This window comes from Neophocaena asiaeorientalis, unplaced genomic scaffold (genome assembly GCF_003031525.2).
Source record: "Neophocaena asiaeorientalis asiaeorientalis breed wild unplaced genomic scaffold, Neophocaena_asiaeorientalis_V1.1 scaffold91, whole genome shotgun sequence".
In the NCBI taxonomy this organism is placed as follows: domain Eukaryota; kingdom Metazoa; phylum Chordata; class Mammalia; order Artiodactyla; family Phocoenidae; genus Neophocaena; species Neophocaena asiaeorientalis.
The window spans coordinates 1,042,579-1,059,073 of record NW_020173198.1 but is presented as its reverse complement, the minus strand read 5'-3'; the positions used below and the strand labels follow the sequence as shown (position 1 = coordinate 1,059,073).

The 16,495-nt window shown below is 58.2% G+C and overlaps 2 protein-coding genes across 6 annotated transcripts; one reads left to right on the top strand and one right to left on the bottom strand.

Moving 5' to 3' along the window:
• Window positions 1-750: 750 nt before the first annotated feature.
• On the top strand, window positions 751-9,970 carry ZNF646 (zinc finger protein 646). 2 transcript variants are annotated; one of them, XM_024744386.1, is made up of 3 exons: window positions 751-881; window positions 2,126-7,545; window positions 8,863-9,970. In XM_024744386.1, exons 2-3 carry the CDS (start codon window positions 2,208-2,210, stop codon window positions 8,982-8,984), a joined length of 5,460 nt encoding a protein of 1,819 aa, XP_024600154.1. In that variant the 5' UTR covers window positions 751-881; window positions 2,126-2,207; the 3' UTR covers window positions 8,985-9,970. The 2 variants fall into 2 exon arrangements, with proteins under 2 accessions (XP_024600154.1, XP_024600153.1); XM_024744385.1 differs by having other exon boundaries at window positions 757-970.
• On the bottom strand, window positions 9,961-15,451 carry PRSS53 (serine protease 53). Of its 4 annotated transcripts, none has more exons than XM_024744399.1 (10): window positions 14,536-15,451; window positions 13,560-13,580; window positions 13,291-13,453; window positions 12,701-12,963; window positions 12,403-12,560; window positions 12,039-12,258; window positions 11,092-11,245; window positions 10,763-11,007; window positions 10,531-10,676; window positions 9,961-10,300 (listed from the first exon to the last, which is right to left on the bottom strand). In XM_024744399.1, exons 1-10 carry the CDS (start codon window positions 14,591-14,593, stop codon window positions 9,983-9,985), a joined length of 1,746 nt encoding a protein of 581 aa, XP_024600167.1. In that variant the 5' UTR covers window positions 14,594-15,451; the 3' UTR covers window positions 9,961-9,982. The 4 variants fall into 4 exon arrangements, with proteins under 4 accessions (XP_024600167.1, XP_024600169.1, XP_024600165.1 ...); XM_024744401.1 differs by having other exon boundaries at window positions 12,403-12,557; XM_024744397.1 differs by having other exon boundaries at window positions 13,291-15,451.
• Window positions 15,452-16,495: the final 1,044 nt, after the last annotated feature.

Genomic DNA, 16,495 nt, shown 5'->3' with positions numbered 1-16,495 from the left:
AAGGCGGGGCCGGCGAGCGGAAGTGGAAGGGAGCTTTTCCCGCTAGGGAGGAAGGCAAAGTTTATCCGAGCACCCCCCAGCCGAAGGTGGCGGAGAAACACCTTGCAGGGGGTCTCTGTGGGTGCTAATGACAGAGGACACCGGAATAGGTTTACGGGATGCACCGGCTATTGCTAGCCTGGGGATAGATCACCGTGAACTAGAAGGTGGGAGGACAGAAAGGCCATGCCCAAGATTTGTAGTACCTAAATCCGCTTATATTCCACAACATTTCCCTTAATAGCAAGGAGTAAATGACGCTCCCTTCATCTGTTTTTAGAAGTTTTACAAGAAGCCCCAGGAAAAGTGTCGCCAAAATACTGAGGCTAGGGCTGCAGAACCCTTTCTATCCTCTTCTGCGCTCACCCAATATGCACCGTAACGATTTTAGCTGCTCTTCCCGGAAGTGTGGCTAAGGTTAGTCCAGAACGACACAGCTCTTTGACCTACGTGGGCGGGGCCAGAGTCGCGCGTTAGCCGCTTCTCATCTAGCACCGGAAATGTGTCTGTGTAGAACCGCTGCTTGGAGGCGGGACAGAAGCATTTTTAAGGCGGAAGTTTCGCGGGGAAGCTTTTGCGGTTAGGACACTTCCTGTTTCCTAGTAACAATAGGAAGTGTCCGCGGAGGTGGGGGGTAGACTGCTGGCTTGTGCCAGCTGCGCCTTCTTTCCTCTGCGTCCTTCCTTCTCCCCCTCTCCTTTCCCTCTTTCTCTTCCTTCTCCCCCTCTCCTTCACCTCTTTCCCTCCCCTCCCACCGCCCAGGAGCCCTGGCAGAGTGTGCGTGTGTGGGAGCTCGAGAGCCCCTCCACAACCACCCCTTGGGGTGCGCGGCTGCAGTTAGGGTGAGGGTCCCAGTGCGCAGGCGCATTCCCGTTCGCGGTCCCCAACGGACGCACCCGCGGCGGGAACGAGAAGGGGCCACCGGTGTGAGGTAGGGGTCCTAAGAGAAAACTGGTCGAGGAGATGAGTGAGGCAAGAGGACCTTATTGGTGGTTGATTAGGAGAGGCGACTCTTGAGCGAAGGGGCTTTGTGAAGTGAGAATTCTGGGAGCAGGTTCAGTAAGGGGGTTTAGAGTCGGAGATAGGAGTTGTATTGGGGTCCCAAGGGAGTGAACAGTCAGAGTCAGAGAAGGCCAAGGTGATGTAGGAGGCATGGGGGCCTGCCATGGAGAGAGCAAGGGCTTTGGAAAGAAGATTGAGTCAAACGGGCTGGCTCGTGTGTAAACTGGGATAACAGAGGCACTGCAGTGTGTTGTGAGGACTAAGTGACATAACGAATATTCTTAGCACAGTGCCTGACACATGGTAATGCTTAGGTAGCACGTGTTGCTGTTGTCATTAGTATTATGAGAGAAGATAGAAGAAAAAATGAGAAGGGATGGAGAGGCGTAGGACAGCTAAAGTTTGGGGGTGAAGAGCCAGAAAGGAGATGAAATTTCCAAGATGGAAGATCGTTTGGAATCCAGGGAACCCAAGAGAGTCTTTCAGAAACGTGACTTTGTGACCCTGAAAGGAATAGGGCAGGTGGGGGAGCAAGCCAGCCCTTTCTCTGAAGGGGACCTCTAACCTCACCTCTCAGGTCCGAGGCTGTCAACTGAAGAAAGAAGCTGCTTTTTCCATGCCTCTAGGCTACTCTGTTTAGCTGAGGGGTGAAGGAGGGAGGATTGGAGTTACCTTATAGAAGGTCCTAGGAGAGGTACAGGTATCCTTTTAAGATGTCGCAGAAGATAGGTTGTTTCAGATTTATAGAGAGCAGAGGGTTAGGGACAGTAAAGCTTTGGGGATTTGGTCTGAAGACAGAATAATAGATTTGTGATCAGAGGTAGGTTGCATTCCTTTAGACGTCAGTTTCCTTATCTATACCTCCAGAGATGAGTCAGGCCTAGAGGAGCTGCCATGTCTGGGGAGCTTGTATGCAGGGAAGTATTAAATGATGTTGCTTCCAGAATAGATCCAGTAGAGAGCAGGTCTCTGGGCATTGCTGCTTGGGGAACCCATCTGTGCCCTCTGGTGAACTTGTTGCTCATAGAACTAAGAGGCAAAGTTAATTCAGGCTCTCCTTCTGACCACTGCCCCCTGTTCCTAGGCCTTGGACCCTCCACCAGAGGAAGATGCTGTTGCCACCTGCCTGCTCTTCCTGAACCTTCAGGTTTCTGCCACACTGCCCCATGGAGGACACGCCCACCTCACTCAGCTGCTCTGACTGTCAGCGCCACTTTCCTAGCCTCCCAGAACTGTCACGGCACCGAGAACTGCTCCATCCATCTTCCAACCAGGACAGTGAGGAGGCTGACGGCATCCCTCGGCCCTACCGCTGTCAGCAGTGTGGGCGGGGCTATCGTCACCCAGGGAGCCTGGTCAACCACCGCCGGACCCACGAGACTGGCCTTTTCCCCTGTACCACCTGTGGCAAGGACTTCACCAATCCCATGGCCCTCAAGAGCCACATGAGGACTCATGCTCCTGAAGGCCGCCGGCGGCGCAGGCCTCCACGCCCCAAGGAAGCCACTCCATGCCTCCAGGGGGAGACAGTGTCCACTGACTCCTGGGGCCAGAGGCTTGGCCCTGGGGAAGGCTGGGAAAACCAGAAGAAACATACTGAAGAGACATCTGGCTGTGAATCTGGGCCAGACCCTAGGGCAGCTCTGGACACTTGGGAAGATCCACCCACCAGACAAAGAGAAGGCTGGGAAAGCCAGCCAGATCCTGAGGAGGGCACAGAGGGCTGGGGGCCCACCACCAACTCTGCCAGAGACCCACTGCTCCCCACCCCGGCCAGCAGTCTCCTTAGCAATTTGGAACAGTATTTGGCTGAATCAGTAGTGAATTTCACAGCAAGCCAGGAGCCCACCCAGTCCCCTCCTCCTGAGGAGGAGCGGCGGTACAAGTGCAGTCAGTGTGGCAAGACCTACAAGCATGCCGGGAGCCTCACCAACCACCGCCAGAGCCACACCCTGGGCGTCTACCCTTGTGCCATCTGCTTCAAGGAGTTCTCTAACCTCATGGCTCTGAAGAATCACTCCCGACTCCATGCCCAGTATCGGCCTTACCAGTGTCCCCACTGCCCCCGCGCCTTCCGGCTCCCCCGAGAGCTGCTGGAACACCAGCAATCCCATGAGGGTGAAAGTCAGGAGCGGCTGTGGGAAGAGAAAGGGATGCCCACCACCAATGGGCACACAGACGAGAGCAGCCGGGACCAGCTCCCTGGTACACAGATGCTAAATGGCTCTGGGGAGCTGAGCACCTCTGGGGAGCTGGAAGATAGCAGCATGGAGGAGTATCGGCCATTCCACTGTGAGGACTGTGGCCGTACCTACCGCCATGCTGGGAGCCTCATCAACCATCGCAAGAGCCACCAGACAGGTGTCTACCCCTGCTCCATCTGTTCCAAGCAGCTGTTCAACGCAGCTGCCCTCAAAAACCACGTGCGGGCTCATCACAGACCCCGGCAAGGAGCCGGAGAGGATGGGCAGCCATCAGTACTGCCAGCTTCCCTGCCGCTGGCTGAGACCACCCACAAAGAGAAGGAGGTCCCCACCGCCACCCTGGACCACCGCCCCTATAAGTGCAATGAGTGTGGTCGGGCTTACCGGCACCGGGGGAGCCTGGTGAACCACCGCCATAGCCATCGGACAGGAGAGTACCAGTGCTCACTCTGTCCCCGCAAGTACCCCAACCTCATGGCCCTGCGCAACCACGTGCGGGTACACTGCAAGGCTGCTCGCCGCAGCACAGGCCCAGGGGCCGAGGGTACCCTCGGCCGCCGCAAGGTGGAGCTCCCAGCTGACCCAGTGGGAGCAGAGGCAGCCCCCTGTTCAGATCAGGGACCTGGGTGCAGACATGAAGAGGGGGCCACCGATGTCCCGCCAGCAACAGATAGGACCGCGCCACAGATATGTAGCCTGGGTGGCACGCTCTTTGAAGACCCTGAGAGTCTTGAACGTCACGGCTGGAGCCATGGGGAAGGGGAGAACGGCAGGACCGAGACTAGGGTGTCACCTCCTCGGGCGTTTGCCTGCCGAGACTGTGGAAAGAGCTATCGCCACTCAGGCAGCCTCATCAACCACCGGCAGACCCACCAGACGGGAGACTTCAGTTGCGGGGCCTGTGCCAAGCACTTCCACACCGTGGCCGCCATGAAGAACCACATGCGCCGCCACAGTCGGCGGCGGAGCAGGCGGCACCGGAGGCGGGCTGGCAGTGCTGGCGGTGGGGGAGAAGCTGAACTCCCGTCAGGCGGGAGCTGGGCCCCAGAGCTGGTGGAAAACGGTGAGGGCCTGAGCCGTCCCCAAGACCCTTCAAGGCAAAATCTGAGTGGAGCCGAAGGCAACGTGGAAAGTGATGGGAGCTGTTTGCAGGCTGCAGCTGAAAGGGACAAATGTGGGTTTGAGAGGGATGAGGCCTGTTTCCAGGGTGATAAAGAGAGCAGCGGCACTGAGGAAGGACTGGAAAGGAAGGAGGCCTGTTTCCTTGACAACTTGGACATCCCAGGCGATGAGAGCAATGGGACTCGCTTCTGTGGTGGCCCCCCTGGGGTGGAGGAAGACCAGAAACCAGCCCCTGGCCAGCCCAGCTCCCCTTCCCACTCTGCCAGAGCCGCTGCTGGCTGGCAGGCTGAGGTCTCCCACACGTGTCCTGACTGTGGGCATTCTTTCCCCCATGCTGCTGGCCTGCTGAGCCACAGGCCCTGCCACCCACCGGGCATCTATCAGTGCTCCCTCTGCCCGAAGGAGTTTGAGTCCCTGCCTGCCTTGCGTAGCCACTTCCAGAGCCATGGGCCTGGGGAGGCAGCCTCCGCACAGCCCTTCCTCTGCTGCCTCTGCGGCATGATCTTCCCTGGGCGGGCTGGCTACAGGCGTCACCGGCGCCAGGCTCATGACTCCTATGGTACGACTGAGGGCTCAGAGGAGGAGGGGGAAGAGGAAGGAGCAGCAGGGGCAGCCTCCGCCCACAGCCCCCCACTACAGCTCTCGGAAGCAGAACTGCTGAATCAGCTGCAGCGGGAGGTCGAGGCGCTGGATGGCGCCGGGTATGGGCACATCTGTGGCTGCTGCGGTCAGACCTACGATGACCTGGGCAGCCTGGAGCGTCACCACCAAAGCCAGAGTTCTGGGAACACCAATGGCGAGGTTCCCAGCCTCATTCATCACCCGGGAGAGTCAGGTGATGCCACGGGGATGGCTGCAGATGGCACCTTTGAGGGCACGGTGACCTCTTTTTCTGGGGAGGGTGGAGACACAAAGTCTGGAGAGGGAGTAGGTGCCACGCTTGCAGACAGCCTTTGTACGTCGGGGGGGGAAAGTTCTCTGGAGACCCAGCCCCGCCCCTTCCGCTGCAACCAGTGCGGCAAGACCTATCGCCATGGGGGCAGCCTGGTGAACCACCGCAAGATCCACCAGACCGGAGACTTCATCTGCGCCGTCTGCTCGCGCTGCTACCCCAACCTGGCTGCCTATCGCAACCATCTGAGAAACCACCCGCGCTGCAAAGGCTCTGAGCCCCAGCTGGGGCCCGTTCCAGAGGCAGGAGGCAGCGGTGAGCCCCAAGACATGGCAGAGGAGGGCCTCGGGCAGGCAGAGGTGGAGAAGTTCCAGAAGGAACTTAAAGTGGAGCCCCTGGAGGAGGTGGCGAGGGTGAAGGAAGAGGCCTGGGAGGAGACCACTGTGAAGGGGGAAGAAGTGGAGCCGAGGTTGGAGACCGCGGAGAAGGGCTGCCAGACTGAAGCCAGCTCTGAGCGGCCCTTCAGCTGCGAGGTGTGCGGCCGGTCCTACAAGCACGCCGGCAGCCTCATCAATCACCGGCAGAGCCACCAGACCGGCCACTTTGGCTGCCAGGCCTGCTCCAAAGGCTTCTCAAACCTCATGTCCCTCAAGAACCACCGGCGCATCCACGCGGATCCCCGACGTTTCCGCTGTGCCGAATGTGGGAAGGCCTTCCGCCTGCGCAAGCAGCTGGCCAGCCACCAGCGGGTCCACATGGAGCGCGGTGGGGCTGGGGGCTCCCGCAAGCTGCCCCGGGAAGATCGGCCCTTCCGCTGTGGGCAGTGTGGGCGGACCTACCGCCATGCCGGCAGCCTCCTGAACCACAGGCGTAGCCACGAGACGGGCCAGTATAGCTGTCCCGCCTGCCCCAAGACCTACTCCAACCGCATGGCCCTGAAGGACCACCAGAGGCTGCACTCGGAGAGCCGGCGGCGCCGAGCTGGGCGGTCCCGGCGGGCAGCTGTGCGCTGCGCCCTCTGCGGCCGGGGCTTCCCTGGCCGGGGATCTCTGGAGCGGCACCTGCGAGAGCATGAGGAGACCAGAGGGGGTCAGGGAGGCCCAAACGGCACCGAGGGCGGTGAGGGGAACCTGGTCGATGACCAGGGACTAGAGGACCGGTGGTGCGGTACTGAGTCGGTACCCCTGCTGGAGGCTGGAGTCATGAGGCCAGTGGAGCAGAGTCAGAGCCCCCTCAAGGCAGCAGGTTTAGAAGGCACAGAGCCAATGTCCTGGGGCACGGGGAAAGCAGATGGGTGGCGAGGAGACAGAGGACTGGTGAATCATGATGGAGATTGGGTTCCCGGGGGTCACGTACCGACCAAGCCGGAAGACGAGTCAGGGGACAGTGTCCCCAGGAGTCCTTGCCACCGTGGCGATAGCCAGCCCAATGGACCTAGTCTGATTCCCATGGATAGCTGGGACAATGGAGACAGCAGCCCTCAGCCTCAGCCGGAGAGCCACGCCTTTTCCTGCAGCCCTTGTGGCAAGACCTCCTGCCAGTCGGAAGGGCCCTGGAAACACCGCAACACCCACAAGACGGACCGTCACTATTGCCTGCTCTGCTCCAAGGAGTTCTTGAATCCTGTGGCCACCAAGAACCAGAGCCACAACCACGTAGCTGCCCAGACCTTTGCCTGCCCTGACTGTGGCAAGGCCTTTCGGTCCCACCAGGAACTCGCCAGCCACCTGCTGACTCATGCCAGGGGCCTCAGTCAGGTGTCGCCCCTGATGGAGGCTAGAGGTCCCAAAGCTGGGGCTGTGGAGGATGAGGTGGATCTCCCTGGTCAAGTCCGGAAGGCCCCATCAGAACCCCCCAGGGCCCCAGGAGAGAATGCCGGGAGAGCTAATGGAGGCCAAGGCGTCAGGTCCGCAGCGGCTGTGGACGAGGAGCGGCCCTTCCGCTGTGCCCAGTGTGGGCGTTCCTACCGCCATGCCGGTAGCCTGCTGAACCACCAGAAGGCCCACACCACTGGACTGTATCCCTGCTCCCTCTGCCCCAAACTTCTACCCAACCTGCTGTCCCTTAAGAACCACGGCAGGACCCACACGGACCCCAAGCGCCACCGCTGCAGCGTCTGTGGCAAGGCCTTCCGGACAGCTGCCCGGCTGGAGGGCCACGGGCGGGTCCACGCACCCCGGGAGGGGCCCTTCACCTGCCCCCACTGTCCCCGCCACTTCCGCCGCCGCATCAGCTTCCTGCAGCACCAGCAGCAGCACCAGGAGGAGTGGACAGTGGCCAGCTCTGGTACGGGGACATGAATGGGCTTGGGCAGAGGATTGGAGGGTCCCAGAGGAGGCGGGCACACAGTAGAGGGTGAAAACTGGCCCCAAGGGGAGCAAGGAGTGAGAGGATCACGTGGATTTCAGGAGGCGGCCAGGGCTGGGATGTAGAGAAAGCTAGTTTGTGCATGCTGCCTTTTGAGTGGCTGAGATCTGAACCTCTGGGGGCTACCTTACCCCAAGGTGAATAGGTAGCCTGGTGGGTTGGGGTAGTCAGGGGTGGTAGGGAGTGGTCAGGGGCAGAGGCAGCTGCCGGGGCTCCTCTGCTGTGCTGGAGCTAGAGAGGAACGGTCTTTTTGTTTTGGGAGGGGAGGTAGCTGTGTACCACCTGGCTGCTGCATCCGGACACTCCCCTGATCCAGCCAATTAAGTAATGATTTCCAGAGAACAAGATGGTCTAGGTTCTGCTCTTCCCTAGAGTAGGCAAGGAGCCAGGGAAAAAGGAAGGGGGCATGGGAGGCGCCCCCGGACCGTGGCTTCCATGCTGACCTGGTCAGGGCACAGGGTCATTAGTTGGCACCCAGCTCCCTGTCCCTGTTTCCCCGAATCTTGTCTCTGCTCCCCCTCCTCTCTTCTTGGAAACTAGACCCTTGGCCCTTTCCCACCTCTATTGGCCCACGTTTCTTCTCCTTCCCTTTATTCAACCTTCTCTCTCTGCTGTGCATTTCCTTTTTGGGATCCAACCAAACCACCCTTTCCACCTGCACACCTGCCTCCCCGCCGGCACACCTTTAACTGGAGGACTGAGTCACAGATAATTGATTCTTTGAAACCAGGCCCAGCTATAGCAACAACAGTTATCAGCCCCTATTTCCCTTCCGTCAAGGGGAATCTCCAGGGAAAGACACCTCCGCCCAGCCTTGCTGGAAGACGAGGCTGCAGAGGAATGGGAGAGCCTGTTCCCTCAGCAAGTCCCGGGCTTGCTCTCCACCTCCCCTAGGGATCTGTAGCCCTTCTCCCAGGGCCACTTCCATTTATTGGCCCCCAAAGTGGGTGTCCCTGAGATGGTGGGCCCCTTGACCAGAGATTTTCAGGGCAGGAGGGGTGGGTGGTGAGATTCCCCTGAGAGTGCTGATAAGATGGCTTTCAGGATAAAAGCGTTCTCGTGACCCCAAGGGAATGAGTGAGGAGTTAGTTAACCAGGTCTGGGGAAATAATTGGGAGTTCTCACACAGGCCTTGGGGGCAGGGGCTGTGGGGAATGGCCTGCAGGGCTAGGGAGAGGGAGGGGTACAAGCTGTGTGGGGTTTGTGCCCTCAGTCGCCTCGTCTTTCTCTCCCCAGGAACCCCAAAGGCACCAGCGGCGGGCAGAGGGGACTTGTCATTGCCCCCTCCACCCACCCCCACGACCCCACTCCTGGACCCTTCACCCCAGTGGCCTGCAGACCTCAGCTTCTCCCTCTGAAATTCAAGTTTCCAAAGATCAGAATACGGGGTAGTGGGAGGGCAGGTTGTAGGGAATGGCTTGATCTCCTTGTTTTGCTCAGGAGTAGTTTGGGCATCCCCAGCTCTCTTCTCTCCTCCTGCAAAGAGGACCCAGATCTGGCTTCTTTCCCACGGAGGGGGTGAGATGTTCCTCCCGTCCTGTCCTTCAAGGACCTCCTTTCCCCTGCCTTTGTCACCATGCTCTTCCCTGTGACCAGCCCTGCAAGAAACCCAGTGCCAGGCTCTGCAGCCAGGCCACCCTCACCAGCCAGATTCCAACACTCGGGAGAGGCAGATTCAGAGAGAGAGCCATGGGTGGGAATGTTGCCTGTGGAAGGGGGGAGCCCTTTACTACAATTTGTAATTTATTTTCTAAAGTCTATTTTGTAACAATTTATTTAAGTTTAAAAAAACAGGAAAATTGCTCCCCCCAAAAAAAGAAATTTTCAAAGTACATGGCTGGTGTGGTTGTATCTGAGGGGATGATGAATAGGGAAAGCTGGGGACGCCTGCGTTGGACCACAGAGCTGGACGTGGAGGGGGCATCCACAGGGGAGGTCTCCCTGTGCTGCAGAGGGGAGCGGGGGCAGCTGTCGGTTGGGGCAGGCTCCTTCCCAGAGCCCATTGCGCTGTCGAGCCTGCCCCAGTGGGGGACAGGGTCTGGGGGGATGGCAGAGGGGCAGGGGCAGTGACGCAGGAATTGCCTCACTGTGACCGCAGCATCCCAGAGCCACCTGTCAACAGCCGGCTGGCTGGCCTGTCAGGGAGAGGAAGGAGGATGGGGCTGGCCTCGTCCTCACAGCTTCCCTCCCTTCCTCCCTTAGAGGAAGAGGAAGGAGGCGCTCTTCAGCCCCCATGACAGATGAGAAAAGTGAGGTCCGAAGAGGCTGAGAGGCGTGCTCTCCCAGTCAAACAATGATAAGAGCCAGAATTTGAATCCAGATGGGTCCGTCCACTGCTCCACTCCACCCAGGGCAGCTAGAGGTGGGTCAGGCCAGACCCTGCCCTGCCCTGCCCCAGGTCGAGAGAGAAGGTGTCTGCGGAGGCAGTGTTGGCACAAGGGCCCGGGGCCATGTACTCTTTGTTAGCCGGGCAGCTTTCAGGCTCGGCCTCAGGCCCTGGCTCCTCAGCGAAGTAGACCCGCCATTCCAAACTGCTGACCCAGTTCTCATAGGTGGGGAGCATTGTAAAGATGGCAGGCCTTGCCGGGCCTTCGCAGGCATCTCCGAAGCTGTGCAGCCCAGCCAGGAACCATGTGCCCCTCACTTCCTGCACCAGCGGTGCCCCCGACAGGCCCTGTCAGGAGTTAGGGGACACTGGTGACTTCCTCCTCTCCCTAGGCAGCTTCACGGGGCAGAAGGGGCTGAGGCCGGGGCTGGGGGCCTGGCTGTTTGGGAGCTAGTTGGCAGAAAGGCTGAGTTTCGGTGAGAGGTCTGAGGCCAAGCCTGGCAGAAGGTCTGTTCGTGAGTGGCAGTGCGAGGGGTGCGAGGGGTCTGTGGGGTGAGGACAGGGGGAGTGGGGCTCACCTCACAGCTGGGCGGCTCACCCACAGCACTGGTGCACATCGTCCGTGGCAGAATGGGGGTTCTGTCACTCCCAAGGGCTGTGTGCAGGTGGCTACAGGCCCTGGACCCCAGGAGGGTCACAGGCACTGTCTGAGGGGAGCTGGTGCCTGCAGGGTGACAGAGAAGACCCAGCTGCTGCCTCGGCCTCTAGGCTAGATGCACAGCTGCTGGTGGCCCTGTCCTACCTACATACCTGCTCCTTGGCGGGCTAGCCCCAGGACCCAGCCGTGTTCCCCATCAGGCAGGTGGTGGTCCGCGTAGGGCAGGCAGAGGGGCCGCAGGCTGGAGCCCAGTGTTACGGGCTGGGCCAGCAGCAGGAGGGCCACGTCATAGCCCCCCTCTGGGCGGCTGTACATCCCATGCAGGATGACTTTCTTCAGGCCCCGCTCCTCTGGTCCGGCCCCCAGGCTTACAGTCCATTCCTCTGGGGTCTGGCGCCTGTGCAGGGACAGCATTGACAGCACTGGGTGGCACGGCTGCCAGCAAGGGTGGGGGCACAAAGGCAAGGGAGACGGGACTCACCCAGTGAAGCAGTGGGCAGCAGTCAGCACCACCTCCTCGGATACCAGGGCTCCGCCACAGGCCAGCTTCCCTTGGTGCTTCAGCCTGGCGTCCCAGGGCCGTGGGGAGGGAGCTTCTTCTGCCTGGGGCCCTTCTCTCCTCAAGGATCCACAGGCTGAAACAGATGGATTACATCATCTGCCTTCCTGCTAAGTGCTCACTGCATGCCAGGCCCCGTGCTAACCACTTCCCATGTGCTATCAACCATCTTCACAATATCCTTTTAAGTTGAATCTCGCTTACCCTAATTACCGAAGGTAACCAAAGTTCCAGAGGGGTTAAGTGACTTTCTAGCCCAGTAACCACAGGCAAATAGCCAACCTGAGATTCAAAATCCAGGGCCTAAGCTTTTAACTCTGATGGTCCAGGATCATGGGAGTGGCCTGCTCATCATTCCCTACCCCGCCTGTCTGCACCCTTCTGGGCTTGGAGTGGCCCCAGAACTCCTGGCTCACCGGTGCTTCTCTTAACATTAAGATAGAGCTTCCGCCTCAGGAATTATTTTGCATGCAGTTTGCATGTTAGTCACTTACTGCCAGAATTAATGCCCCACTGAGTGGGAGCCCTGCCCTCTCCAATCTCATGGAGTTCCTGCTCGGAAACTTGCAGCCTACCCCAACACCTTCAGCCAGATCCCAGAAATTCCTCATCTTACCTAAACCCCAAATTCATAAAGTTCCAAAGCATCTATGCCTCTTAGCCGTAAATGGAGCTGTTCCCATCCTGGGGGCTGAAAGGGGTCTTATAAGCCCCCTCATTAGCCCCTGGCAGCATGTGGATACCCTGTATCAGTTTTCTATTCTGAGCTGAAATTTGTTCCACTGTGGCTTCCACCTGCTGCCCAGAAGTCATTGCAGCCCTGAGGGGAGGTCCCCCCATGTCCTGCTCCTGACACCCACTGCTCATACCTACACAGCTGTCCTCATCACTGATCTCTGGGGTCTCAGCGTCCTGGGCTACGAAGGCTGCCCCCTGAGCTTGAGCCTGGAGCCAGGAGCTGTGAGCAGTCACGTCAGTCAGCAGCACAGGAGTGTCTTCCTGGGCACAGTCTATTGCAAAACTGATGATCCCAGCTTGAACCCAGTGTCCGTCAGGTTCGCGGCACAGCACGGGGCCCCCGGAATCTCCCTGGAGCCGAGCAGTGTTGTCAAGGACAGACACCTGAGCCCCAGCCCTGGGCGGACACCCTCTACCTGTGTTCCTTCCCACCAGTCCCTGTGGATTGAGTGCCCGGCCCCCTCCTGTTCCCTTCCCTTGTCCTCCCCCTCAGACCTGACAGGGGCCCTGCATCCCGGGCTGGGGACCTCCACACAGCATCTCAGGCCGGGCCGGGCTGGCCAGCAGCCGCTGGTGCAAGCGGTTGTAGAGACAGTTACACGTGGGGCGGCTGATCAGACGCAGGTGTATATTCCGTAGGGCCCTGGGAACTGCTGAAAGAGAGGGGGTTGGGGCAGGAGTCTGGGCTCAGAGGAGCAAGGGAGACCGGGAACGTGGACAGTTGGCAGCTGAGGCTGTGTGACCTTGGGCAAGCAGAGTGCCCCTCTGGGCTCCAGCCTGGGTCACCACTTACCGTCATTGTCCTGATCCCAGCCAGTGGCCCAGCAGTAGGTCCCAAAGGGAAAGCGATGGGCAGGTTGAGGCAAGCAGAGGGGTGTGTGGGCCACGGGGTGGGCGAGCCGTAGCAGGGCCAGGTCCGAGCCCTGGCTGTAGTGCTTATAGCCCCTGGGCAGCTGCAGAGCCGTCACCCCCACCTCCTCAGCCCCTGGGCTCAGCCCCTCATGGTTCAGAGAACCCAGGACAACCGACCAGGAGTGCAGTTCCGTGACTGTCGCCCTGGAAGTGGGGGGGACAAGACCCAGGCGTTGAGTGCAACGGGGGACGGTGACACCATGGGAGACAGCACAAAGTGGGTGAAAGACGGACAGAAAACCTGTGGCTTTAAGCAAGGTCCATCCTTCTCCCAACTCAGCTGTCTCATTTGTAAGGCTTCTACCATGAAGGGCTGTGAAGATTAACTTGATAGTATGTACCCGGCACATGGCATATTTTTAATAAATGGTACTTTGTTACTCTAGGGGCAGGGCTCAGTCTTGAGGGGGTTGGGGACAAATCATTCACCCCCAAAGCCAGAAACCCTGTTTGACCACAGCCGTGACTCACTTTTCTAAGCAGTGGGCCGCAGTGAGGACCCAGCTGTCCGCCACCAGGGACCCGCTGCAGATGTGGGCCCCCTGCCTCCTCACACTGGCCTGCCACGGCCACTCGCCAGGCACCGTGTTGCCCTCCTGAGGTGTGGAGGGGCCAGGGCCACGCTGCCCGCATGCTGTGGAGAGGCGGGGGTCAGGGTGACAGCAGGCCCCTGTCCTGCCCTCACCCCCGGCCCGACCCAGACCCAAGTAAGGCCCAGGCCCCATGGCCCCAGAGCTTACCATGCTGAGCTGCTTGAAGACCTGGGAAGAGAGAGACACAGGTGAGCCTTGGGGCAGGGAGCCTTACCTGCCCGGCCCAGCCTTGGTGGAGGGGACAGGTTTGGGGGGATTGGTGTGGGTTGCTGCTATGACTCTGTGGCTACCTCACCGGCCCCTCCCAGAATTAAAATATTTATATGAGGTCAAGAAACAGCTTGTATTGGAAGCTATACGGAGTGTACACTCAGTCATTAATTCTTCTGCCTCAGCTGTGCTCAGCACTCCTGGGCCTGAGCGGCAGGGCCTGGGGTTCAGCTTGGGACCAGGCCAAGCCTCCTCCAGGCTGCAGAACCCCCAACTCCTGCCCCCACCGCTGAGTCAGAGAGGCGGCCTGTGCATGTGGAGAGCATTAGCTTAATTGTGCCCTGCGCTGCAGAGGCCTAAGAGGAATAATTAGAGGCCTGCGTCATGCCCAAGTTGGGGAGGGCATCAAGAGATTGAGACTCACCCCGCCCCTGTTCTGACAACTCGGGCTCCGCCATCTTTCCGGAAACCACCAGAGACTCTACCAAAGGGTCCCCTGCCCTGCCTCTTCCCCATCACAGGCACACACAAACACACCCATTGAACATCTGCTCCAGGAGAGACGGGACGTATGTAAAGGCGGGGAGACTGAGGCCACAGAACCCCAGAACTTGCCTAAGGTCATTCTGGAAGTAGAGAGGCAGACGGGGCCACAGAGCGCACACACAGGCGTAATGACAGTTCCTGCAGACACAGACTATAATCCAGCCCAAGGGAATCATACCCATTTGGACACAGGTGGCCACATACCCCTCCCCAACACACACAGCCGGACACGGTTACGTTGCCACAGGCTGACTGTGGCTTCCCGGGCAGGCACTCTCTCACACACCAAGCTGCAGGGGGCTACTAGGGTAGAGGACAGCCCCCGAACCCCACCATACTGCCTCCCCTGCAAACACGGGTGACTCACCCTCTATGAGGACCACGGCTCCCAGGATGAGCAGCCTCAGTCCCCAGCTCCCCTTCATGCTGCTCCAAGCCACTCTGCCGCCTGTGCTCTGGTTCTCCTAGAAGCCACCTGGGTCTCCCTAGCTCCACCCCCAACTTGCTAGGAGTCAGGAGTCATTGCTTTTCCTGGGCTGGAAGGGAGCCAGCAGTTTCCAGCTCTGGGGCTGTGGCTGTGTGATCCTGGGCTGTTCACCGCCTCTCCCTGGGCCTCAGCCTTGGCCACACTGCCTGGGTTCAAATCCCAGTTCCCCCTAACACTTGAGTGACCTTGGACAGTTAGCCCATTTGTGCCTTGACTGAAAAACTCCAAACTGTTGAGTGTAAAAGTGCTTAGACCGAAGCCTAGCAGAGTAAACTTGCTCCCAAGCGTGGGAGCTGTCCTACTGGAACAGGTGAAGGGCATGGTGGGCAGGCCTTCCCCAGTTCTCATTCTTCATTTCAGCTTCCCTCCCAGGCCTGGGTCCAAATGGGTTTCATTTATCTTCTCCTATTTTGATTCAGAGGCAGGGTGTACAGAGCTAGGTGTCAAGGGGCCAGGCTGTCTGCTTCTTGCTGGCTACGAGACTAGCAAGTCTCAATGCCTCTCTGCTACCTTCCCGGGAAACAGGGTTACATGGTGCCCACCTTCCTAACAGGTGTTGGAAGACTCAATTAGGAGGGAGGAACACTCAGGATGCATCCTTTTCCTCTTCCTGACTTCTAACTCAGAACAGACCAGACTGTTCAGGGACCCTGACCCCAACCCAGAGGCAGCTGTGGCTCCGGTTAAGAACATAGACACCAGGGGCTTCCCTGGTGGCGCAGTGGTTGAGAATCTGCCTGCTAATGCAGGGGACACGGGTTTGAGCCCTGGTCTGGGAGGATCCCACATGCCATGGAGCAACTAGGCCCGTGAGCCACAACTACTGAGCCTGCGCATCTGGAGCCTGTGCTCCGCAACAAGAGAGGCCGCGATAGTGAGAGGCCCGCGCACCGCGATGAAGAGTGGCCCCCGCTTGCCACAACTAGAGAAAGCCCTTGCACAGAAACGAAGACGCAACACAGCAAAAATAAATAAATTAATTAATAAACTCCTACCCCCAACATCTAAAAAAAAAAAAAAAAAAAGAAAAAAAGAAAAAGAACATAGACACCAGAGCCATATGGCCCTGGTGAATTCAAGTCCTGAGGGTTCCCTAACCCCCTCCCCCAAACTAGCTGTGTGATCTTGGGCAAATTACTTAGCCTCTCTGAACCTCAATCCCCTCATCAAGATATACAGTCAGCCCTCTGTATCCACAGGTTCCACATCTGCAGATTCAACCAACTGCAGATCCAAAAAAAAAAGAAAAAAATCCAGAAAGTTCCAAAAAACAAAACTTGAGTTTACTGCTTACCAACAACTAGCTACCTAGCATTCACATTGTATTTACAACTATTTACATTGTATTAAACATTATAAGTAATCTAGAGATGACTTAAAAGTGTATCTTAAAGTATATGGGAGGGTATGTGTAGGTTATACGCAAATACTACGCCATTTTAATTAATTAATTAATTAATTATTTTTGGCTGCACCGCGCAGCTTGCAGTGGGATCTTAGTTCCCCTACCAAGAATTGAACCCGGGCCCACGGCAGTGAAAGTTCCAAGTCCTAACCACTGAACGGCCAGGGAATTCCCTATGCCCTTTTATATAAGGGACTTGAGCATCCTCGGATTTTGTTTTGAGGGTGGGTCGATGAGTCTCGGAACCAATCTCCTGTGGATACCAAGGGATGACTGTAAGAATAATACCTACCTCATACAATTGATATAAGGATTAAAAGAGTTGACATGTCAGGGTCTTAAACAGTGAGTCACATGTGGATAAGTGCTTAGTACATACTGGGAAAAACAAAACAAAAACACAACCTGTACCTGGCTCTCCAGGGCTGCCAAGAC

Bases quoted from the DNA above. Each gene is read 5' to 3' on its own strand.
- ZNF646 (XM_024744386.1), top strand. From the start codon at position 2,208: ATGGAGGACACGCCCACCTCACTCAGCTGCTCTGACTGTCAGCGCCAC. The intron at 7,546-8,862 runs GTACGGGGACAT...TTCTCTCCCCAG, and splicing joins GTGGACAGTGGCCAGCTCTG to GAACCCCAAAGGCACCAGCG.
- PRSS53 (XM_024744397.1), bottom strand. From the start codon at position 13,562: ATGGTAAGCTCTGGGGCCATGGGGCCTGGGCCTTACTTGGGTCTGGGT. The intron at 12,561-12,700 runs GTAAGTGGTGAC...CCTCTCTTTCAG, and splicing joins CTGGGATCAGGACAATGACG to CAGTTCCCAGGGCCCTACGG. The intron at 11,008-11,091 runs GTGAGTCCCGTC...GTCCCTGCACAG, and splicing joins GCTGCCCACTGCTTCACTGG to GCGCCAGACCCCAGAGGAAT.